The sequence below is a fragment of the Camelus ferus genome, chromosome 17 (genome assembly GCF_009834535.1).
Source record: "Camelus ferus isolate YT-003-E chromosome 17, BCGSAC_Cfer_1.0, whole genome shotgun sequence".
Lineage (NCBI taxonomy): Eukaryota > Metazoa > Chordata > Mammalia > Artiodactyla > Camelidae > Camelus > Camelus ferus.
This window is the reverse complement of record NC_045712.1, coordinates 24134688-24158718: the sequence shown is the minus strand read 5'-3', so window position 1 is coordinate 24158718 and position 24031 is coordinate 24134688. Positions and strand designations below refer to the sequence as shown.

Sequence of the window (24031 nt, the reverse complement as noted above, 5' to 3'; positions counted from 1 at the left end):
TTGGGAAGTTTTTGATTAGTGATTTAATCTCTTTGTTATATATCTATTCATATTGTCTGTTTCTTCTTGGGTCACTTCATAATTTTTTTTCTAGGAATTTGACCCTTTCATCTGTGTTATCTATTTTGTTGGAGTACAGTTGTTCATAATAATTTGTTTAAAAGCCACTATATTGAGGCATGATTGACATACAAAAAGCTACATATTTAATATATACATAATAATATTTACATATTTAATATATACAACTTGATGAGTTTGGAGATAAATGTACTCCCATAAGATCACCAAAATCAAGACCATAAATGTATCCATCAGATCTAAAAGATTCCTTCCATTCCCTTATTTATTAAATTAAATAATTCTTCTTTTGTGTAAGGGCAATTTACATAAGTTCTACCTTCTTAGCACATTTTAAGTATACAATACAGTATTGTTACTTATAGACTCTGTTATACTATAGACCTCCAGAATTTATTCAGACACTTGTCCATTTCCCTTTCCTCCTAGTCCTGGGAGTCATTATTCTGTTCTCTGAATTTGACTATTTTAGATTCTTCATAAAGGTGGGATCATGCAGTATTTTGTCCCTCTGTGTCTTGCCCATTTCACTTGGCATCATGTCCTCCAGGTCCATCCATGTTATTGTAAATGGCAGGATTCCACTCTTTTTTTATGACTGAATAATATTCCAATGTATATATATGTGCGTGTGCACACATATTCTTTATACAGGTCACATTTTCTTTATCCATTCATTTGTTGTCGGGTATCTAGGTCATGTCCATATCTTGGTGCTTGTGAATAATGCTGCAATGAACACGAGAGTGCAGATACCTCTGAGATCCTGGCTTCAGTTCCTTTAGACAATATACCCAGAAATGAGATTTCCAGATCAAATGGTAATTCTGTTTTTAATTCTTTGAGGAAACTTCATAATGTTTTCCATAGTGACTGCACCAGTTTACATTCCCACCAACAGTACTCAAGGGTTACCTTTTCTTTAAATCTTTGCCAGCATTTGTTACCTTCTGTTTTTGGTAATAGCCATTCTAACAGGTGTGAGGTGATGTCTCATCGTGGTTTGGATTTGAGTTTCCCTAAGGGCTATATCCAGCAGTGTCCAGCACCCCAGGGGACATCCTCACTGGGCCTGCACCTTCATGGATGCCCTTGCTCTTGTTGTGCTCTTTTCTAGGCAGAGAGAGAATTTCTTGCCACCCTTCTCAGTCTCAGGGTGTCTCTGGAACAGCCTGGATTCTTATTAACAGTCAGCCCTTCCTTAAAGTTCAGGGAGTTAGCAGTGACTGGAGCCAGGATACCTGAGTGGTAACCCCTCTCCCCTTAAGGGCATACCACTCTGTTCTTTGAGTTTGAGCTTCCTGTACTACTTTTTGCATGTTCGATCTGGAGGACACCATATGAGTTTCTGGAATTCTCTTCTGCCGGCCTTCATAATTTCAGGGCTCGTCCCTTCCCCATAGACTCCACCCACGCAGCGGCCCTCTGATTTGCTCAGCACGTCCATGGCTAACCCTGCCAGTCCTAGCCCAGTGCCGTGGCTTCCTATACGCTGCCACCTATTCACCCAGAAGACTTTGAACCTTTCTTATCTTTCTCCCAACTTCTCTTGATTCTCAGGCCTTTACTCTTACTCCCTTACCACGTATATCTTGTCCAGGTCTTCCATATACAGCTCCTTCCAGTCCCTAGTCTTGTCCTTCTCTCCTGTTCCCTGTTCACACTTTGCCGATTCTTCTTCCCACCATTCATGCTCCATCTCTCATCCAGAAACATCCCTCCCCCTAGTCTGGAAAGGGGAGGATGAGAGGCAGCAAGAGAGGTGTTGAGCTCTCAATATGGAAGACTCTGGATCCAACAAAAAGACCAAATTCTCTGTCCTGGGATCCCAAGGGTTCATATTTAAACAGTTAAGATTCTCTTTATCCCTGTGGAGCTTCCATGTGTCTTTTGTTTCTGTTTTATTAAGTAAGTACACTTACCTATTCTTGTGCCATTGGATTGTGTCTTCAGAGTCTTCAATTCTAATACATTGGCCACTTTTCTGTTGTTATTACAAGGATGAGTAGAAAACGAGGTGTTTTATTCCTTGTGGCTTCCTATCCTGTCTCAGGACTTAAGAAGGCACGTGATACTCCCAGTCTTGTGGAAACCACCAGAATAGATCTGGCCACGGCTCTGGATGACAGCCAAGTCTCATGTGGTTGCTGAGAGTCCTGGCACTGGTAGGAAGGGAGAGAGAGGTGAGTTACAAGATCATAATCATAACTGTGACATAAGGGTTTTATACCCACCACACTGTTGTGTCTTCCGTAACCAGTGCCATGGGGCAGGTTGTAACATCTGTCCGCTTCACCTCCATCAGAGACAGAGAGGAGCCCAGGATGGAAATGCAGGATCTCTGAGTCGCATCCACACCAAAGTCCTCTTCTTTTGTAGCCCATCTGTAATCCCTGCCTGTTACCAGCTACTTAGGAGAGCAGGGATATTGGTGCCACATGTCCTCTCTCAGATTTTACAGGGCTCAAGCCTTTCCTGTCTTCTCTTGATCTGGGTTTCATGACTTGTATCTGTTCCTTCCTCCTCTTATGGCTGCTAGCACCACCCTCTCAGTTTCTGTCCTTATATTTGTACAATAAAGTAATGGCTTTTTTGTTTTCTGGATTTTGTACACTGCTATGTTGGTGGTCCCCCAGGGCATCTCCAGGTTTAGTGATTCTCTAGGACTCATAGGATTCCACGTATAGACATACTTGTGGCTGAGATTTATTCCAGGAAAATGATACAGGCAAAATCAGCAAAGGGAAAAAACACAGTAGGTGAAGTCTAGAGGAAGCCACGTGCAAGCTTCCAAGAGTACTCTCCAAGGGGAGTCACACAGGAAGTGTGTAATTCCTCCTGCAATGACTTGAGACAACATGTATACCAGGGAGGGTAACTTGATTCAAGGGGTGCAGGGTTTTTATTGGGGTTCAGCCATATAGACACCCTCTGGATAGCATATACCAAAATTCCAGGGTCTCATAAGGAAAGCAGGTATTCAGCACAAATGACATTGCTTGTACAAACAGTTCAGATGCAGTAAATGACCTTATCAGTTAGGGAATTGTGGGAACCCTCTGAAAATCCAAATTCCTTGACATGAGCTAATGGCTGACTTTTCAAGCATGCCTTCCTAAGGATAGCGTTCTCAGGCCTGCTATGTTAACCCTCTTCCGCACAACTGGGAATAAAAGGAAAAAGCAACATAGGGGATATGTCACAGTGTTCACGTAGCACATATCCCAAGACCTTGGGTTATTAGTCCCTTTGATATGGTAGCAGGACCCAAGACTTCCACTCACTTGTTCAATCACATCATGGATTGTGCTTCTGTTACCTCCCAGAGGAATTAAAATCCTATCAGGATAATATATAAGTCAGCCAGCTTCAGGCTGCTGGACAAAAACTGCAAGGGCTTCCTTGCTGACCAAGTTCTCCTGGACTTTTATGTGCTCACCTGTGGATCTACCATGGTATTACATCATGGCTGTGATGAAATAGTCATAGGAGGTTTTACTGTTTGCATTAGTTTCGAGGAGTGTCACAAAAGGTAGCATGCATGATGAGGGACCATTGCAGGGATCGATAAGAGAGTAGATATGTCCTGGGGATTAGAGTAATGGAATTGTAGAAAGACCAGCATCCCAGAAACCTGAACAGAATGGGGTGCTTCTCTAGAACTCAGAACTTTGTGGACCTGCTCTCTTGGGCTCCTTCGGGTTTCTCTGCTTCTTTTACCTTCTCCTCCTGTCAACTAATGTCTTCATCTCCTCTGTGGGCCTTCTCTATGTCATACCTTTGGTTTTCTCAGATTGTTCATGTTCTACCCTCTATCTGATGGAATCTAAGACATGTGAAGCCTTAGCACATGCTGTTCAAAGACTGGCTCCATATTTACAAATTCTAGCTCATGAGAGACTGATCCAGATCTTCCTTGTTGGGCAACGGTTTCTCATGCCATGCCATCCTTCTTGTAATGGATCAGGTTTCATGGGCTCCGACTGACGTAAGAAATATATGGCACAGAATATAGATGCTGTGGGATATTTCTATCTTCGGGGTCTATGGACCAGGATGTCTGTTTTAAACGGTTATGGATCTGGTGAAACGGGATTTGAAAGTCATGTCCATTATGCTATTACGTTTTAAGCAATCTAGTGGACTAGGAATCCTGATTAGTCTACATGCTGAGGATAATTTAAATGTTGAACAAAAATTAAAAACTATATTTTAAAAGCATTGATAGTATGGCAAGATGAAAAGAATAGAGACTCAACCAAATCAAGATGGGAATTCAGAGAGGTATGTAACTGGAGTTGTAAACTTGCCTTTTTGTCTTGAGGAAATTTACCAAACCATATGAATTTGAGCTCAGGTTGTCACAGCATTATATGGATCAGGGGACAAGAAGACATGCCCAAAGTGGGAAGTCAAATAGGAGATCCTTTTATATATTTGGGACCCCCAAATACTATTATCACCCAACCCTTGAACATGGCAGAGAACATTTCTTGAGTAGATTTTTGGTACTGTGCAGAGAAAGAAAAATTGCTCCTGAGGATTTATAACCAAAGATCTCCCTATTGCAGGTTTTCAGCCAAAATTCGCACTGCATAGTTTATCCAAAAACATACAAGCTGAGATGTTAGTTTGCAGTCCTCCTGGACTAATTGTCTGCCCAAGCATCTGAGAGAAGCAACAAAGTCCTCTTCTGGATTCATCCCAGGAATTAAGTAATTCTCACAGGTAAAATGAGCAGATGACTTTTTAAAAAACCCTAGTAAACACACAAGGAAAGAAGGCACCTTGAGAGTGAGAACTAGCAGGAATGGATCTGCAAAGACTTAAGATACTAATACTGTCAAGCCAAGAAATAAGGTAACTCTATGCTGTATTTTGAAATAAGTGAAAGACAAATATAAAAATTTGGAAGAAATAAGAAATTATACATAATCATCAAATTTAGAAGTAAGACCAAGAAAATTTACAGAAGTGAGAAAATACAATAACTGGAATAGAAAATTAATGATAGTATTTATGGTTTCCAGTCCATCATGTAAGGACTTTAGAAGCCTTCCCTCCATCCTAACAAGTAAAAAACTGAACAAACTAAAAAATCAACAACTCTTCTGAATGTGTCAGAGAAGGGAGGTCACGGGGCAAACCATTACCCCCAAATTGGAGATACAGATAGGTAGACACAAAGAATCACAACTTACCAGAACAGAAACCTCCATGAGAACCAGTGTGAGGTGGGAACAGCTGAACTATAACCGATGAATTACTGGACGTTCAGCGTGGACAAGCATGAGAGAGAAGAACACCAGGGGGACCTAGCCCGAGAGGGGCCCTCATATTTTGTGAGTTTAATCTCCAGGAGCTCAAGCAGATCCTTACAGTGAATATCAGAGAAAGATACCCTTGTACTTCTGACAAGGGAAGGGGAAATAAACCATTTTGAATTATTCAAGAGCATTCTGTTCTCCTTAATAAGACTTGCCCTCACAAGAAATCATTACCAGAGCCTAACCTGCTGGTGTTACATCTCAGTCCAAGGTGGAGGAGAAATACTCAAGTCTAGTTGGCTTTGCCTACCGCATGTGGGAAGAGAAATACACAACTCCAGTCCCCTCCAGTCGATCTGTTCCATGCGAGGAGGAAAAAAATGGAGAAGCGCTGGTGAAATTGATAGTCCAGGGGCACAGAATCACCAAAAGACATATAATCACAGAACTTTGAATGCTTCCCCTCCCTCCACACCTTACCACTATATCACTGAGGGTCTGTTTACCATAATTCCTTTTACACAGTATATAACGTCTATCTTTCAGCAAAAAATTACAAGGCGTAATTAAAAGACAAAAACAAAAAACCAACCAACTTTATTAAAGTGTAATTGACAAATAAAATTGTACATTGTGATAATTTGGTGTATAAATACATTATGAAAGGATTCTTCCCATCTAGTTAATTAACATATCTGTCTCTGTCTATCTAGTGAGAATATTTACTTGCAGCAAATTTCAACTACACAATACAGTGTTATCAAATATAGTCACCAGGTTATATATTTGATCCTCAGAATACTTGTCTGGTTTTGATATCAGTGCTATGCTAGCATCATAAAGATAGCTGGGTAAGTTTCTGTTCTTTCAGTACTCCGGAATACTTTATATTAGCTGGAATCGTCAGCTGTTTTACATTTTGCTGAACTTCCTGGTGGCAAGGACTGCCCATTGCCCTCAATACTCATTTTATCCTTAAAATAAAGGTGTGTGTGTGTGTTTTCTTCAAGCGCTCCATTCTGTCATTCTATCAGGGCTTTCTTACACAAGTCTCCTGGAGGAGGCAGTTGGGAGAGTGGTTAAGAGCCCAGATCCTGGAGTCAGATGTCTGCATTTGAGTCCTGGTCCCTCGTTCTTTTGCCCCGAGCATTTGTCCTTCAGTGTCCTCCTTCCTGCCTCACCTGGTAGCCCTCTCCTCTTGCTTTCCCCTTTCCCAAGCTGCGGTCCCTCTTATTCATTGATGGCCCTTATTTCACTTTGTTAATAATTGTGAGCTTTTTTGGTGAAGTCAATTGCTTTCTTTTCATTTTCCTTAGATCTCAGGAGAGAGGAGATTACGTATATTTTGAAATAGCTAAATGTTCTCTTCTGCTTTATCTTTTTCTGTTGTTTCAGTTTTAATCTCCAGCTTTCTTTTATTTTAGATGTCTGAATTATAAACAACATATGGTTGGATAGTTTTAAAAACCTAGTGTGAGATTCTGTCAACAGACAAATTTTACCCATTTCCATTTAATACAGATTTATTCCCATCTTTGGGTTTTCTATCACTGCTTTCTTACTTGTTTTTTTCCATTTCATATTCCTGTTGAATTGATTGAGATTTCTTCATGTTTCCCCCTGACGTTTCAGGAGCGTGGCAGAGGCTGCTGGTTGCCTCCCAGTACTTACTTACTCTCCCTTCTGTCTTGTAAATGGAACGCTGAGGTGGCGCACATTGACTTGTTCACCAATATTCTTGTTTTCCGCTCCTTTCAGGCACGTTGGAAGATGGCGTTTTCCTTCTCCTTGAAGTTAGACACAGCTACATGGCTGTTGAGCCAATAAAACCGGAGCGTAAGTGAACTATGACTCTTCCAATGCCAGTGCTCTTCTCTCCAGACCTTCCTGCCCAGACTTCGACCAGTTCAGTCACAGGAGCTCATGTCCACGTGGAGGTGAGGTAGGAGTGGGAGCAGCCTGGTAGGCTGAGCAAACACACAGTGGGACACTGCGTGGAGAGGTGCCTGGAGCCCAGCAGGTTTGTGTGAGTGAGAAATACATTTCTTTTGAGCCATTGAGATTTGGAAGTTTGTATCACAGCAGAATCTAGCCTTCTGGGATGCACCTGAGTTTGGTCACGGTGTCCTTATATGTAGCAGGGAGGGTCTGGTAGCAGTTCTAGCCACTGAAATATCAGTGGAGGGGGCTGGATGAGTGAGCCTTGTGGGAAAGGCCTTTAAAAGAAATGAAGTCAGCTGGCATAAGTGGCTCTCTTCTCTCTCCTGAAATGTGGAATGATGGCTGGAACTCTAGGAGCCATCCTAGAGTAAAAGGGCTAGCCCCATCCCAGGGGTGCAGCGTGGAAACAGAGAGGATGGGGCCTCTTGACATCATGCAGCTGCTGTCCCTTGGCCTTCCCATTGCTGGGCTTTATTTATGGGAGAAGAAAACAAACTTGTTTAAGCCACGGGTTTTCAGGTTTCTGTTCCTAAGAGCCCAATATAATTCCTAACAGTTTGGAAGTTATTTAAGTTATTTTTTATTCTTCTATTATTTCTACTGAAGTTATTTTTTCATGTTTTTATTGTGGAAATGTTTAAACACATCCAGAGTTAGAGGAGTGCTCCTCCAGCTTCAACAGTTACCGACTCATAGCCAATCATCATTCCCCGATACCCCCGCCTCCCCTCCTGGGTTGGGTCTTGTGGGTGGTCCTGCTTGCTCTTGTGGAAACCATGTTGTCTTCAGCCCACTCCTAATAGATGACCCTACTGTGTCCCCCACCCACAGACCTGAAGCCACTTTCTGTGATGCCCTTGCTCCCTACTTTGGCCTCAGGTGGTGAGGTTGCCACAGTCTGTGGCTTCTTGTCTCTGTCCCAGGCCTCCTTAGGAGGCTGGTCCTTTTGGCACGTCTTGCCTCTCCCATCTTGGGGGGGCGCAGGAACTCTTGGCTACTTCCCAGCCCCATGGGGAGTATCCAGGGCTCATTGGGGGCAGCCCTCAGGCCCACTCGTTTGGCCCCTCCCTTTTCACCTCTGAGCCGTGCAGCCTCCCCAGGTTGTGTTCTCAGAGTCCCCTGTGCCTGCCGGGGTGACCTGGGGAGGGCTGAGGGCAGGATCTGGCGGCAGGCTGCAGCAGTAGCTGTGCCCCCTCATCCTCCTTTGTCGCAGGGCCATGAGTGGGCTTTTGTCTCTCCCTGTGTGGCTGGAACCGTCTCTACCTGCCCTGTCTCCCACCCCTTTCACCGTCAGAATCTGTGGTCACCCTCTACAGAATCACACTCTCCTAAGTTCTTGGTTCTGGACAGGTGATATGGAAGCCCAGCTTGGGAGTGCCCAGAAAACAACTTTTCTTCTCAACTCAGTCCAGCTCTTCTGCCTAACAAGTGCTTGCTTCCAGACTACTCTCTTGTGGTGGACTCAAACAAACTCGATTTTTAGAAACAAAGCTGAACAAAGACCTCCTTACACTGAGCAACATACACCTGGCACAGTGAGGGTGGCTGGGGTGGCGGTCAGAACCAGTGCCCTCCAGTAACGCGTGTGGATATGTGGGAGTGATGGGTGGGATGCTGGTCAGCCCACTCAGCCTTCCCGGCACGGCACGGCACGGCACGGCAGTGGCTCTGGGCGTCTCGTTTCGGGTTTGGCACGTGGGGCAGAGAATGGCAGAAGGTGAGGCAGGCTGAGACCCTGGAGCTGTGGGATCAGAGATGAGGTTGGCGGTGTGTCAGGTGAGGGGCTTGAGAGCATGAGGCGGGCATCCTGGGGCAAGGAGACTAGAAGCCACCTGGGGCTCCCTTCCCAGGGCTGGAATGACCTGCAGGAGATGGGCCTTTACTTACTGAACTGCCTTCTCAGGGGCCCAGGAGGCTGGGCCAGTCTGAGGGTCAGCATATGTCTTTGCTGATTGGGCCTCGGGCACATAGCTCTTGGGGCCTTCATGTCACCTCCAGGAGGAACAATAGTAGGGATACCAAGTCCCCCAGACTGCTCTTAAACCCACTTCTGCCCCACAGCTGCAAGCACACGCCTCCCCTCCCCACTTGCAGTGTTTCAGTGTATTCTCAGGAAGAGGTCCTTGTGCAGCTCAATTCTCAGTGATGGCAGAGAAGAGAAGGGAGGGTCTGTGAGGTCCCCCTCTAAAAAGTCCTACCTGGCTCTACCAGTCTAGGCCAACACTAGACACAGACTTTGCTCTAAAAGGAGCTTCTGTCCTGACTCCCGTTCTGTGCCTCCTTCACTTCCTCGGCATGGGGCTCTCTGATGTCCACCGTCCACAGGGCTAGGCCATCCATGGCTTCTCAAGACCCCTGAACTTTGGAGGGACTCTTGCAGGTGGCAGGGAAGACTTTGGATGAGACTTGGCCTTCTTGGGCTAGCCCCAGGGTCTCCGTTGCCCACAACCTGTGTGGCACCATCTTCCTGAGATCTGGTCTACCTGGGACAAGAGGCCCAGCCTACTTTGCTTCCAACAGCCTCTCCCCCTCCAGGCCCCAGCTCTCCGGAGGGGCTGTGTCTTCCTGTTTCCAAAGGTTTTTGACCCAAAGTAGCTCTGCCTCTAGATCCCTGTTTAACTTTGCTCCCTGATGAGCTAAGAATGCAGAAAGCCTTGATTACCTTGAGCCCACTGAGCGTTCAGCTTGGAATTCTGCATGACCATCCCCGCGTGGGACCACGCAGGCTGACTGAGGGCCAGATAACCTGGCCTGGGAAGGGCTTAACTCAGCAGTTTCCAAATTGTGGCCACATAATGAATTTTAATGCCCACGCCTCTCCCCAGTCCAATTAAAACAGAATTTCTGGGTGGGCCCAGGCACAAGTATTTTTGTGTGTGTGTTTTAGGGGATTCCAACGCCCAATTTAGGTTGTGAATCAGAGTTAAACTCTCGCCAGCACAGGTTTTGAACACCTCTCACTGCAGGGGTGGGTGCCTGCTGGGCTAGTCATGCAGAACTCCTGCCACGTCCAGCTTGCAGACATAACCAGTTTCCTACCCATCTCTGCTGTCAGCAGGGGAGGAGAGAGCTGTGTCTGAAGCTCCTAAAAGGGGTCCCTTGGAAGACTGAGGTACCCAGCTGCATCAGTGCCACCTGCAGCTACTGGAGGCGATGGATATTGAACTGATCTCTGAATCCCTCACATCTGTCAACAACTATTCTGGAGACACCCTGCCCTGAATCCCACACACATCCAAGGGGGCCTGGGGTGAGAGAAAACCTTACCCAGCTGCAAGGCCCATGAAGACCTCTGGCTTCTGTACACCTCCCCGGCTGGTCCTCCCATCCCTTGTGCAAGGCCACCCATTGCAAAATCCTGGGGAGGGTCATGGACCTCAGACTTCTGGGATGCAGGTTCAGAGACAAACATCATACCTGCCACAGGCTGAGGGTGAGGGACCTTGGGCAGGGATGACAAAGCAGAGACGGTGAGAGATCTTATACAGAGATGGTTGAGTCAGAAATGCCAAAAGATAATGAGAGATTCAGAAAAGCGGAGACCCACCAGCACCCACTAGACGCAGGCCCAGCAGAGGGTGTGGTAGATGGTGGGAGGCTGGGGGAGAAAGGGGGTTCTGCAGGGAGGCTGGCACCGCTGCTTCTGAGGACATGGTAGGATTTAGAGCCTGCATCCCCAAGCCAGTGACCTCCAATGAAAAAGGGATCGCCCTCCCCGATCCCCACCCCTAATCCTCCCCTGCTTGTTTACCCACATCCCCGCAAACCACCCCCAACTCTCTCTCCCCTCCCCAGTCCCACGCTTGGTTCTCACAGGCAGCGGCCAGCAGAGGGGATGGAAGCCTTGTCTCTCGGCCCCGGGGAGGGAGGCATAGCTGCAGCATCTCAGCCCCTCCCCCGGGCCAGCTCTGCCTGGCTGTCCCCCCTTGAGGCCCAGCGCCTGTCCCGCTGTTGCTCCTCTGGGGTACCCTGTCCTCCTGGTTCCCTGCCAAGCTCTGTGCTGGCCCTGAGGGCCCTGCCAATCATAGGCCTGTGGAATCCTGGCCTTCCCAGCTGGCTCTGACTGCAGCCAGACTCTCTAACGTCCTGCCTGAATGGAGATGCCCGGGCAGAGGCTGCGGAAAAATAAAGCCCAATGGATAACCCCACTTACGGAGGGAGCTGGGATCAGGCTGGCCGAGGTGTCAGAGCCTGACCTGAGCCCTGGGGTTTCTTTTCAGTACAAGATTGGTCAGGTTGGCATTAGGAGTGAGGGCCTACCTATCGTGGGCTGCACTGGGACGGGCTCTAGACCATGCCAGGGAACCTGTTTGCGGGTGGAAGGTAGGGAGATAAGGGGCTGATCCCCCTCCTCTGGGTCTCATTTCCGAAGTGCAAGACCATGATCTGTAAATGTCTTTATTGGAAGAGAGATCCAGTCTCCTTGGCTCTGCCCGCACCCTAGGTCATGAGGATTTCGATGTCGAGCTCTAGCCGGCTGGCTCTGACCTCGTAGCGGCCCTGGATCAGGCCTCGGGTTTGGCTGGCATGCCAGCGCCAGTGAGACTGGATGATGCAGGCTGCTTGGCGTGCCTGGAGAAACCGTCTGCGGGCCTGCCACATCCGAACCTGTGCCTGCACCTTCACCACGGCCCACTCCTGGCAGGTGTAGAGTCTTAGTGCCAGGCGCCGTCTTTGCTCCAGCATCTTGGCCTGCATCGACCTCCACCAGCACTGGATGACCCAGGCCCTGAGTGCTGCGTGCAGTAATGTCCGGCGTACCATGTTGCCACGCCACCAGGACTGAATCTTTATGGCTGCCTTCTCTAACTGATTGGGGGAAGGAAGAACACGGAGATGCTCAGTGGGGTACCCTCCCGTGCCCGTCCCCACCTCTGGTGCTGGCAAGAAAGGGGCCTGACCCAGGCAGCCCTGGCCTCTCAGTTCTAGGCCCCATCCATCTTATTTCCAAACCCCTACTCACCTTTAAACACTGCTCATCATCCGCTGGGCAGGTCCCTTCTGTACGGGCCTCACTCACATTTTGTGTGTCCATGGCCCTGATCTTCAGAGTCCACTCATCCATCAGTTAGGCCACCCTAGACTTTAGCCCCACCCTCAACTGTTAGTCACCCCCATCATTAGACTCCGCCCACCTGCGCACATGGCTCCCCTCATCAGGTCCTGTCTGTCCACGTTTCGGCCACATGTCTTTCCCCTCTTCTCTTGCTTGTGTCTCCTTATAGATCACCCAGTCCCCTGACATATTCATTCCCACCATTTTGGGGGGCCGGCTGTGATCTCTTGCCTTCAGTTTATTTCTCAGACCCAACTGTCATCTTAAGTCTTGCTCTTTTCTACAACTTCCAGGCACTCACTTCTGTTCCTGCTGGTGGCAACAAAGAGAGAGACTCATGCAGCTTTCCTTCAAGTAAGTGATTTTGCTTAGGAATACTCCTCACCCATGTGGATTTCTGGAAGCTTCTGTGTCAGCCTTTGGGAGGGACCCAAGCAGTGTGTTCCTGGGCTAGTATGGTTTTTTTGTAAATTTCGTGAAAGCAAGATATTTTCACTGCGACTGGAGAGGGCTTCTGTCTCCCCCTCTCTGACTCCTTCTGTCACCCTTTTCTTGTTGGGTGCTGTGGAACGGCTACAGTCTCTCTGGGGATGTGACTTAGGCGGGAGGCTGAGTTGGGATACACTTATTATGGGTTAATGGGATAGGTTTATGTGGTTCACAACCACCTCTGGAAAGAGAGAAATTCTCGCTCCCCATCCTGCTAGCTGTGGCTTCCAGGAGTACTGCTGCCAGTTACCACATCTGTTCATCTGGGTCACAGTATGAAGATGCGGGGACAGAAGTGCTGCTGCAGTGGTACGGACGTGCCCTGCAGGGCCCAGCACCAGAGTGAATGGGCAGGGAAGGAAAACCCAGCTTTGGAGAGTGTGGAGAACAAAAGCTGGTCTGTAGAGAATTCTTCCTATTCTCAGACATGGTAAACTGTAACTGGAGGATTCTGTTCTCATTGATTCCTGGTGAAAATTGAAGTTTTGTCACATCATGAATATATTTGATAATGCAATACGACAGTTAGAAACATTCTAAATTTCCTTCTTTCTTGGGTATAAATTTGGTGAAATAGATTTATCACAGAATTCCTGTGATTGCAGAGGACCAAGCAGAACTGCCATGAACAGTGTGTAAGTCAGCAAGAGAAATCACATGTTTCTGTTTTGGGGTTTGTGTTTTTTTTTTTTTAACTCATGTATAATTGATTTACAATGTGTCAGGTATATAGCAAAGTGATTCAAGAAATCACATTTTATGCAATATCAATAACAAACAAGTTTCTATAGAAAATCCTATTACAAAATCATCATATGAAAAAGTAATCAGAGGTTATGCAGCTAAAAATGTAGGAAATAGTGAGGTAGGACAGTTAACTAACATGTACACTGTTGTTTGTGCTACCTGCCAACCTTTAAAAATGTGTAATTTATGATTTCTTTACTTGTCCTAAATACTCATTTGCCTGATTTTAAGTCTAAATTTTTTTTTCTTAAAGTAGGCCTTCCAAATTACATAAGCTTCAGGTCCCACAAAACCTGGATCGGCCCTGCTGTGCTATAAGAATGCAACTGTGTGGCCAGGGCTCCTGGGAGCTCACAGAGAGCTGCGTTTCTAGGATTCAGAATTAGGACTGGAACGGCAGGCACGGGTGATGCAGAGATGCTGTGAGTCCTTTGGGATTTGGAAGGCCATTCTGGCTCTGGCTTTAGCATGCCTGTTATTGCTCATTTTTCTACATGAGGGTTTGCTGGGTGCCCACCGCTTGTGGGGCCATGTACTGTCTGTGGTTCCTGTTTTTGTGTATTCGAGGCTTTGTACCATCACTTGTACTAATTGCCATGGCGCTGTTTATTGGCGTGTCTTAGGGTTTCTGATCCTTTTGTCAACCAAGCAGCCTCTTTATGTCACATTAAAAGTCCTCAAGGGTGGACCTATTGCTTCCTTTAATGCCTGTCAATCAGGGTGAGCAGAGCGCTGGTCTTAACAGGTCTCTATCAGTGCATTAAGCCATTGGTCTTGGCATCAGGCACCTACTTCCACCCCAGTCTGCTGCGTTCTGCAGAAGGGATCGCTCAGAAGGGGGCTCTGGACGCGGCTGGCATGCCGAGGTTCAGTCCATCCAGGTCAGGTTGCCATGGTCACAACACTAGAGCCCCCTGTTCTTGAGGACCTCTCCCCTACCCCACGCTGGTCTGGCTGTTGCCGGAATATCCTGGTTTTGTCTTGAAAGTCCCTGGAAAAACCTGCCAGCACCTTTTCTATTCATGCTTTGGCAGTTATTCACAAAGTGGCATGGGATGGGGCTGAAGGCCATGCATGATCCTTGGCCTCGGTTTCCTCACTGCGCCTCTCTTCGGCTTCAGGTTCTCTTCTTCTTGCTTAATTTTTTTTGCTGTTTATGAATATGGTGTGTCTGTTTCTAAAATTTCAAATAATGCAGAGATATATAAGGTGGAAAGTGAATTTCCCATGAAATTTGCCCCCAGAGCTGTTCCTATAGGTCTTATACTCATACACAGCCTAACATTTTTTAATTAATAATTTATTTCTAATTCATACATTTCAAAATAAATTTCCCTTGGCGATCAATGTTCCCGCCTTATACTATTACTGCTCCCAGCTTAGAGTGTATCCTGGACTATTAGCTATATATTTATAGACATAGTACATCCATGTACCTAAACAAATATAAAGCTATTTTGTGTTTCTGCGTGTCTTTTTCAATTAATTTGAGGTAAAAATAATATAACAAAATTAGCCATTTTAAAGTGTACAATTCAGTTGCTTTTAGTACATTCACAATGTTGTATAACCATCACTACTAAGTCCAGTTTCTAATTTCATCGTATTTTAACTTTAATTTCACCGTTCTCAAAAGAAACCCCATACCCATTACGTAGTCACTTCCCATTACCTTTCCCTCACCCCACACCCTGGCAACCACTAATCTGCTTTTAGTCTCTATGGATGTGCTTGCTCTGGACACTTCATGTAAACAGAATCATATCATATATGGTCTGGCTTCTTCCATGTAGCATGTTTTCAAGGTTCATCCACTTTGTAGAATGTTTCGGTGCTTCATTCGTTTTTATGGCTAAATAATACTCCATTGTATAGATAAACCACATTTCATTTGTACATTCATAGGTTGACAGATACTTGAGCTGTTTTCACTCTTTGGTGGTTATGAACAGTACTGCTATGAGCATTGGTGTGCAAGTATTTGTTTGAACACCTGTTTTCAGTTCTTCTGCATACATACCTGGGAGTGGAATTGCTGGGTCATCTGGTAATTCTTTGTTCAACTTTCCGAGGAACCACCAAGCTCCTCCACAGCAGCGATACCATTTTAGCTTCCTACCAATCAACATATCCCCCCAGGTTATTTTCCATTTTCCTAATTATAGTCACCCTAGTGTGAAATGGTGTCTCAGTGCGGTTATGATTTACATTTCTCTAGGACTAATGATGTTGAGCATCTTTTCATGTGCTTCTTGGGCATTTGTACATCTTTCTTTGGAGAAATGTCTATTCCAGTCCATTTCCCACTTTTCAATTGGCTTATTTGTTGTTGAATTGTAAGAGTCGTCTATATATTCTGGACACTAGATCCTTACCAGATACATTTTGAAAATATTTTCTCTCATTCTGTGGGTTGTCTTTTCACTTTCTTCATCATGTTCTTTGAAGCACAAAAGTTTTAAATTCTGATGAAGTCCAGTTTATCTATTTTTCTTTTGTTGCTTGTGCTTTGGTCTCAGAACTAAAAATCCATTGCCAAATCTTAAAGATTTACCCCTATGGTTTTTATTCTAAGAATTTCTTAGTTTTCTCTCTTACATTTAGGACCTCAATCAATTATGAGTTAATATTTGTGTATGTTGTGAAGTAAGAGGCCACCTTCATTCTTTTGCACGGGGCTATCCAGTTATCCCAGCACCATTTGTTGAAGATACTATTCTTTCCCCCAGATCTTGGTACCCTTGTTGAAAAATCAATTGAACATAGATCCATAGGTTTACTTCTCATCTCTCGATTCAAATCCATTGATTTATATATCTATCCCCCTGCCAGTACACTGTCTTGATTACTGGAGCTTTGTAGTAGCAAGTTTTAAAATCAAGAAGTTTGAGTCCTCCAACTTTATCTTTTTCAAGATTATTTTGGCTATTCTGGGACCCTTGCAATTCCATACTAACATCAAGATTAGCTTGTCTGGAGGGTGTGTGGTGGGAATAGCTCAGTGGTAGAGTGTGTGCTTATCATTCAGGAGGTCCTGGGTTCAATCCCCAGTACCCCCATTTAAAAAGAAGAGAGATTAGCTTGTCCATTACTGCAAAAAAAAAAGGGGGGGTAGTGTGTGTGTGTGTGTGTATCAGTACTTGCATTGGCAGTTTGAGACGTCTCTGGTGAGTAATGGGCTTGCGTGTGACAGCACCAGGGGTAGTCTTCCCTTTGTGTTGGCTTTGCCTGCGATAGAGCATTGACTGGGATTTTCCCTTTTGGACCCGCCTGGATCATTCATTCAGCCTCATCTCTGACGGGGCATTGGTTGGGGTTCTTTCCTTTTGGACTGATGGGGAATTGGCTGAGAATCTCCGTTTTTGGGGCTAGGGAACCGTGATCCTGAGAGACCATTCTGAATTGTTTCCTTGATATTTGACAACACCAACCATGAATAATTATTATGGGTATTCAGAGCTCTGTTCCATTTTATAGTCCCCTGGGGTATTTTTGCAAAACTGGGAGAGCTTAAGCTATGCTCTCTTAAATGAAAGAAAATGATATTTTTATTGTAACACTGTGTGGCCTCAGTACTTCCTGAGATCTGGAGAAAAAATGGCCCCTAATGGCTCTGCTATTATATCAAAGTGGCCTGTTGTAGTTGCTTCAGGTTTATCGCATGTGCACCTGCGCGCGCGTGTGTCGGTACCTGAGTCCAAGTCGTGTTGTCTCTTCCTGGTTTTGCTGAAAGTGAGGCACGTGAAAGTGAATGATAGATCTGCTACTGTCTGTTACTGTTGCTTTTTTTTTTTTTTTAAAGCTGAAGTGGATATTTGGGAACTGAAAGAAAAAAAAAATCCCTGAAAATAGCCAAGATGATTGGTTTTTGTAAAAACAGTAAGAGGAAGAACTGAAAAAAAAAAATCTCTTGATATTGTGCTAAAAGAAGTTAAATGATGGAATTTTGTTGAATAGCTAGGTCATTCCTAAATAAGATACTGAATCATTATTTACTGGGCATTGGCTTCCACCTGCAGAGAAGTTAAAAGATGTTTAGGACTATTGTTAAATATGTTTGGTGCCGCAGTGAGATATTTTCTGTACAGAGCATGTGTTTTGGAAATTATTATTGGTGTTTGTGTTTGCCAATCTATAGAAAATGGAAAAGACAGTTCATGATTATCTTCTTGGTTTTCACTAGAAGTTGAGCTTTTTAAGAGTTGAGGATTCTAATTTAAATATGTCTTTAAAACTACTAAAAATAATAAAGGGAACATTTCAGTATATAGTAGGAAAGTAGAATGTATGTTTTGAGTAAGAGATAGTGGGAATGGAATTGCATTTTGTTAAAAAAAAATGATTTTGTCCTAAAGCTGGTTGTTTCTAGATGAAAAAAAATAAGAGAAACTAATAGAGATACAGAAAGTTGTGGAGAGTTTGTGGAAAGGGAGACCTTCATGGTCGGGCTGAGATTAAACTTAATGGATGAATGGATCTTGTTATTGAATGTAGGCTGCTGCAGGACGGGATTTGGTTCCTCGCTTAAGAAAAGAAATTTAACGCAGAATTATTCTGATAACAACTGGTGTGAAACTTTTTGATATTTTTGACAAACTTCCTATCAAATTCTAATTAAAGTTCTGTTTGACTTCAGCTAACTTTGGGATGCTTCAGAGGGCCCCTGAGGCATCTCAAAGAAAAATATTTAACTAGGATCGGTTGGTATGTTGAATTGCACAGGAAGCACTGTCAAATGAGCGGTGTCTCCTCAGACTGTACATTATGGGTAAATATTAATTTAGACATTCTAGAAATTATATGAAATTTCTGAAATTTGGGTGTGTCCTGGTTTAATGCTGTCAGTCAGGATTCTGGTTGCCATGGAACGTTGTATGTCACAGCAACTTGATTAAGCTTGTCAGGCACACTGTATTCGCATCTTTTACCTTGCCTTTTGCGTTCTTTTGTCCTTCATGGACAGTTAAGCTGATGCTTTGCAAGACTTCACCTTCAAGAGGATTCATAAAAGGGACTTCTGGACAAGTGCCGGTTTCTTTAAAATCATACTGCTGAGCTGGGTAAGATATTTTAAAAGTCTAATGAAAACTTCATAAAGCTGTTAGTGAAAAGGATGGATTTCATAGGATTGAATGAACTGATGAATATGGTTGTAGTTTTTTGGTTTTGTCTGAAATATTAGCTGGCTTTTAATCTACGTTCTTTAATTGAACTGTTTACCAAGTGTTTGGTTCCCTCTCCGTACTGAAAGTTATTGTTTAACTTCTAACCACACTGTTGCCCCCATACATTTAGGATAGAAAGAGAATTCTCTAATGGAGTTGTCACAGAGTATAACTAGTCAACATGTGTAACAATGCTAGCTTCAAGTCTGTTGCTAAAAGCACATGTAAAATGTTTGTGTAACAACGTATAAGTGATAAAATGGATGGCCTATAACATGTTCCCGCATTAGCATACCTCTGAGCCTTTTGCTGATACCTGATTAGTTTTTCCCCAACGTGAATAACCAGATATAAAGGAGGCCTAGCACCAGGGACATGATCTGAAGCTGGGGCAGGAGCCACCATCCCAACAGAGGGATGGCCATTTTGATCATCAGTGCTTTCTATTGAAAGATTTGCAATCAAAAGGGGAAATGATGGAAAAACCTGCACACGTTGAGATAGGGGGATATCACTCTTGCTTATACATAGTTTAACTTAAACTTTACTGACCATAGCGGCCTGCTTGTGGCCTTGTGGATGTGCATTGTACCTCTGCTTTGGCCTTGAGGGGAATACGTTTGAAAGTCTAAATGGAGTAGCTGTGGTTCAGACATCCAAGGTAAAAACTACGTGGCCACTGTGGACGTGATCTCAGGCGCATTCCTGTATTGTTGAGAACTTGGAACTATCTAAGCTGCGTCATACTTGGGACACCACCAGCCATTCTGGGGAGGCTAGGGAAAAGATCTGGTCATCATGCAGCTTCGTTTTCCCCCTCTGGTGGCAGAGTATCTGTGACACAACTGAGGAAAGTGCATCAGGCAGTGGATCTCTGCCTGTTGTCTTAGTCATCAACTGCTCGAGCCTGTTCTTTCATGACTCAGGGGGACCTGGGAGATTCAGCTTTTCTATACACATGTGGCAGGGGTTTGGGGGGTGCCCCACAGGGTCCTGCTCGGTCTCGGTGGGACTGTGCCCCATTTCAGCAGGAAGGAGAGCAGCCGTTGCCTCATTCCCTGAAAGATTTGTGGAAGGATGAGACAGGATTGGAGATTAAAACAGAGTTCTTCTGAGTTTATGATGAACCAAAACATTATTCCCCTTCTCATCCAACACCTCTTCTCAATACTGAGAAGTATTGAAGAAAAAAGGGGAATTATAACTGAGAAGGACCCTATGGGGCCTTCCCAAGACAGACCCCTCCCCTGTATCTCTGAAGTACCCAGATAATAATACCTAGTACACATTCCCTGAGGTTTTCAGCGCTAAAAACCACCACCAAGTGGAAGAAATTAACTGTCTGATGACCATGAGCAGGTAGCTCCCAGACCTTCTGGCACCTAAGAACTGCTCATCAGAAGCGTGCACAGCTGATCACATGCCCTGGGCTGCCCCTCCCTCACCTGTTCTTTAAAAACGCTTTGCTGAAGTCCTTCAGGGGGCTGGGGTGGGGGCAGCGGGACGGGTGGGGGGTTGGGCAGGAGGCGCCTGTTCCTGCTTGGCCCTGCAACAAACCTTTGTCTGCTCCAGACTCTGACATTTTGGTACTGTTTGGCCTCACTGCGCATCACATGAGCACATGAACTTGGATTCGGTAAATATATTTAGGTCTCCTTTAAGGTACTTCAATGATGTCTTGTAGTTTTAAGTGTCCAAGTCTTGCATCTGCTTGGTTAATTTTTTTCTCAAGTAATTTAGTATTTTTGACACTATTATAAATAGAATTGTTTTCTTAATTTCATTTTTTAAATTTCCATTGTTATTGTTTAGAAATACAAATGGTTTTGTGTAGAAATAAAAATGTTTATCTTGCATGTTGCCACTTAGCTGAATTAGTTTATAACAACTTTTTTTGTGTGAATTCTTTAGGATTTTCTATGTGTAAGATCATGTCATCTGCAAATAGAGATAGTTTTACTTCTTCCTGTCCAATTTGAATGTAATTTCATTCTCTCTTGCTTAATTGCCCTGGCTAAAACTTCCAGTACAATAATGAATAGCAGCAATGGAGGAAGGTATCTTTGTTTCATTCCTCATCTTAGAGAAAAAAAAAAAAAACTTTCAGTCTGTCACCACTAAGTATGTCAGCTGTGGTTTTTTCATAGCTGCCCTTTATTAGTTTGAGAAGTTCCCTTCTACTACCAGTTTATTGTATGGTTTTTGTTTTAATCATGAAAGGGTCTTAAATTTTGTCAAATTCTTTTTCTGTATTAATTGAGATAATCATGTGACTTTCCCCCCTTTTTTCTATTAATACAGTGTATTACATTGATCTTCATATGTGGAAGCTGCCTTGCGTTCCTGGGATAAATCCTGTTAGGTCATGGTGTATAACCCTTTCAATATGCTTTTGGATTTAATTTCCTAGTATCTTGCTGAAGATTTTTATATCTGTACTCATAATTGGTATTGGTCTTCAGTTTTCTTATAGTGTCTTTGGCTTTTGTGTCATGGTAATCCTGACCTCCAGGAAATGAGTGAGGGAGCAGTTCCTTTTCTCCTATTTTTGGGAAGAATGTGAGAAGACTTGGTGTTAGTTCTTCTTTCATGTGTATAAAATTCACCAGCAAAGCCAACTGGTCCTTGGCTTTCTTTGAAGTTTTGGATTACTGATGCATCTCTTCACTTCTTATAGGCTTGTTCAGATCTGTTACCTTTTCAGTTAGTTTTGAGAGTTTGTGCTTTTAGGGATCTGTCCATTTCATCTAGGTTATCTAATTTGTTGGTATACAATTATTCATGGTATTCTCTTATGATCCCTTTTATTTCATAAGGTCCCCAAAGTCATTCCTAATTTTAGTAATTTGAGTTTATTGCTGTTGTTACACAAGGATTCTGGTACAGTGTTAAAAAGGATCTGGTGGGGCGTGGCACCTCTTCTCCCTCTGACCTTAACATTTGTTATGCTTTCCCACCAATGAGGATGTTAGTGGGTGGTTATTTTAGTTACGCTTTTCAAAATAATTATGTTTCTTCCTGCTCTGATATTCTAATGGTTTTTTTTGACTTTATTTTTTTAAGATTATATTCTATTTTTTCCAGTTTTATTGAGAAATAATTGACATATGTCACAGTATAAGTTTAAGGTTTACTGTATGATGGTTTGATTTACATATATTGTGAAATGATAGGTTCAGCTAAAATCCATCTTCGCACGTAGATACAATAAAAAGAAAAGAAAGAAGAAAAAAGAATTTCCTCCTTGTGATGAGGACTCTTAGGATTTACTCTTAACAACTTTCCTATATAGCATACGGTGATAGCTATCGCCATCGTGTTGTACATTACATCCCTAGTGCTTATTTATCTTATAACTGGAAGTTTGTACGTTTTGACCAGCCTCCTCCAATCCCCCATTCCCATCCCTGCCTCTGGTAACCACAAGTCTGATCTCTTTTTCTAAGAGCTTGTTCTGTTTTGTTTTTTTAAGGTTCCACATATAAGTGAGATCATACAGTATTTGTCTTTCTCTGAAAATATTTTCTAGAGCAGTTTTAGTTTCACAGCAAAACTGAGCAGAAGATACAGGGAATCCGCATTTGCCTTCTGCCCCTACACATGCAAAACCTCCTCCACTATCAATATCCCTCACCAAAGTGGTATATTTGTTAAAATTGATGAACCTACCCTGACACATTAATGTAAACTATAAATTTTGGGTGATAGAGTTCATTCTTTGTGTTGTACATTCTGTGGATGTAGACAAATGTATAATGAATGGCATGTATCCGCCATTATAGGATCATACAGAGTATTTTTACTGCCCTAAAAATTCTTTGAGCTCCTCTTAGTCATCCCTCCCTCACCCAACCCCTGGCAACCACTGATACTTTTTACTGACTCCACAGTTTGGCCTTTTCTAGAATGTCATATAGTTGGAATCATACAGTTTGTAGCCTTTTCACTTGGTAATACGCATATATTGAAGCTCCATGTCTTTTCATCGATAGCTTTTTTTCCTTTGGTGTTGGATAATGTTCCATTGTATGGATGTGTTACAGTCTATCCAGTCACCTACTCAAAGACATCTGGGTTGCTTCCAAGTTTTGGCAGTTGTGAATAAAGCTGCTCTAATAATCTGTTTGCAGATTTTTGTGCGGACGTAAATTTTAGCTCCTTTAGATAAATACTAAGGAACAAGATTGCTGGGTCATATGATAAGAGTATGCTTATTTTGTAAGAGACTGCCAAACTGTCTTCCAAGGTGGCTGAACCATTCTGCATTACCACTAGCAATGAATGAGAGCATTTTGTGTTGCCAGTATTCTGGATTTTGGCCATTCTAACATGTGTGTCATGGTATCTCATTGTTTTAATTTGCATTTTCCTGATGACATGATATGGAGTATCTCTTCACGTGCTTATCTGCCATCTGTATGTCTTCTTTGGTGAGGTATCTGGTAAGGTCTTGGGCTTATTTTTTTAAGCTAGGTTGTTTGCTATTTTTTTTTTTAATGAAATGCTTTTTTCCCCCACAGCCATAGAGAAGATTACATGGTTTTCCTCTTTGATCTGTTAATACTGTGAATTACATCAAAAGATTTTTTTACTGTGGAAATCTCACAGTGGCGGGTCTCGGCCATATTTAAGACTTCCTGGCACCTGAGTCTCTTCCCTGTGTTTGGGAATTACCCTTCTTATCTGTCTTGGTGGGAGACAGCCTGCTTCTAGTGCCAGAGCTGTAAATGCCAATTTCTTCCTTTCCCAGCTTCCTTGGCTGCTGAGCAGACATGTGACAGTTCTGGCCAATCAAATGTACCCACGAGGAGTTTTCAGCTTGCAGTATGGGATCTGGAGAACCGAGGGCGCGTCCTTTGTGCCCATGGCGGAATCCTCATCAGGCTAGTTCTTGGGTATGGCATTTTCTATGGTTCTAGACATGATCTATTTCTGAGCCTAGTCTCCAGACTTCCTGAAAATTTGGTGAGCTAATAAATATTGTTTCACTACTTTTATTTTCTGCTTAAATAAATATGGGTCAGCTTGTGTTGTTTCCAGTTAGGAACAACGATCAATATACTTGCATTCATAGGATAAATCCTACCCTTTGGAGTCAGTCTGCTAATATTTGCATCTGGGTTCACAAGCCAGGCTGGCCTATGGTTTTCTAATCCCGTGCTAACCTAATTACAGATTTTGATGTCAAGTGGATGCTGACTTTTGGTAGGAGTATTTGTGTAGAAAAAATACCCAGAGTACAATTGCTGGATCAGTTGTACTGCTGCATTTTTAGTTTTGATGGA

At 43.7% G+C, this 24031-nt stretch overlaps 1 protein-coding gene and 1 long non-coding RNA gene across 4 annotated transcripts in view; one reads left to right on the top strand and one right to left on the bottom strand.

The window, feature by feature from the left end:
* LOC116657138 overlaps positions 1-24031 on the top strand; it is a 50269-nt gene that overhangs the window by 17031 nt on the left and 9207 nt on the right. For 2 of the 3 annotated variants that reach the window (XR_004312146.1, XR_004312148.1), the window contains exons 2-4: positions 7107-7374; positions 12639-12699; positions 23497-23641. This is a non-coding gene — a long non-coding RNA (uncharacterized LOC116657138). The remainder of the gene's footprint in view (positions 1-7106; positions 7375-12638; positions 12700-23496; positions 23642-24031) is intronic. The other variant, XR_004312147.1, reaches the window with a different exon arrangement.
* IQCF6 (IQ motif containing F6) lies at positions 10724-12700 on the bottom strand. Its single transcript, XM_006174071.3, has 2 exons — positions 12253-12700; positions 10724-12098 (listed from the first exon to the last, which is right to left on the bottom strand). Exons 1-2 carry the CDS (start codon positions 12352-12354, stop codon positions 11730-11732), a joined length of 471 nt encoding a protein of 156 aa, XP_006174133.2. The 5' UTR covers positions 12355-12700; the 3' UTR covers positions 10724-11729.

Coding starts and splice junctions, on each gene's coding strand:
- IQCF6 (XM_006174071.3), bottom strand. CDS start 12,354: ATGGATGAGTGGACTCTGAAGATCAGGGCCATGGACACACAAAATGTG. Junction 12,099..12,252: donor ATGATGAGCAGTGTTTAAAG/GTGAGTAGGGGT, acceptor TCCCCCAATCAG/TTAGAGAAGGCAGCCATAAA.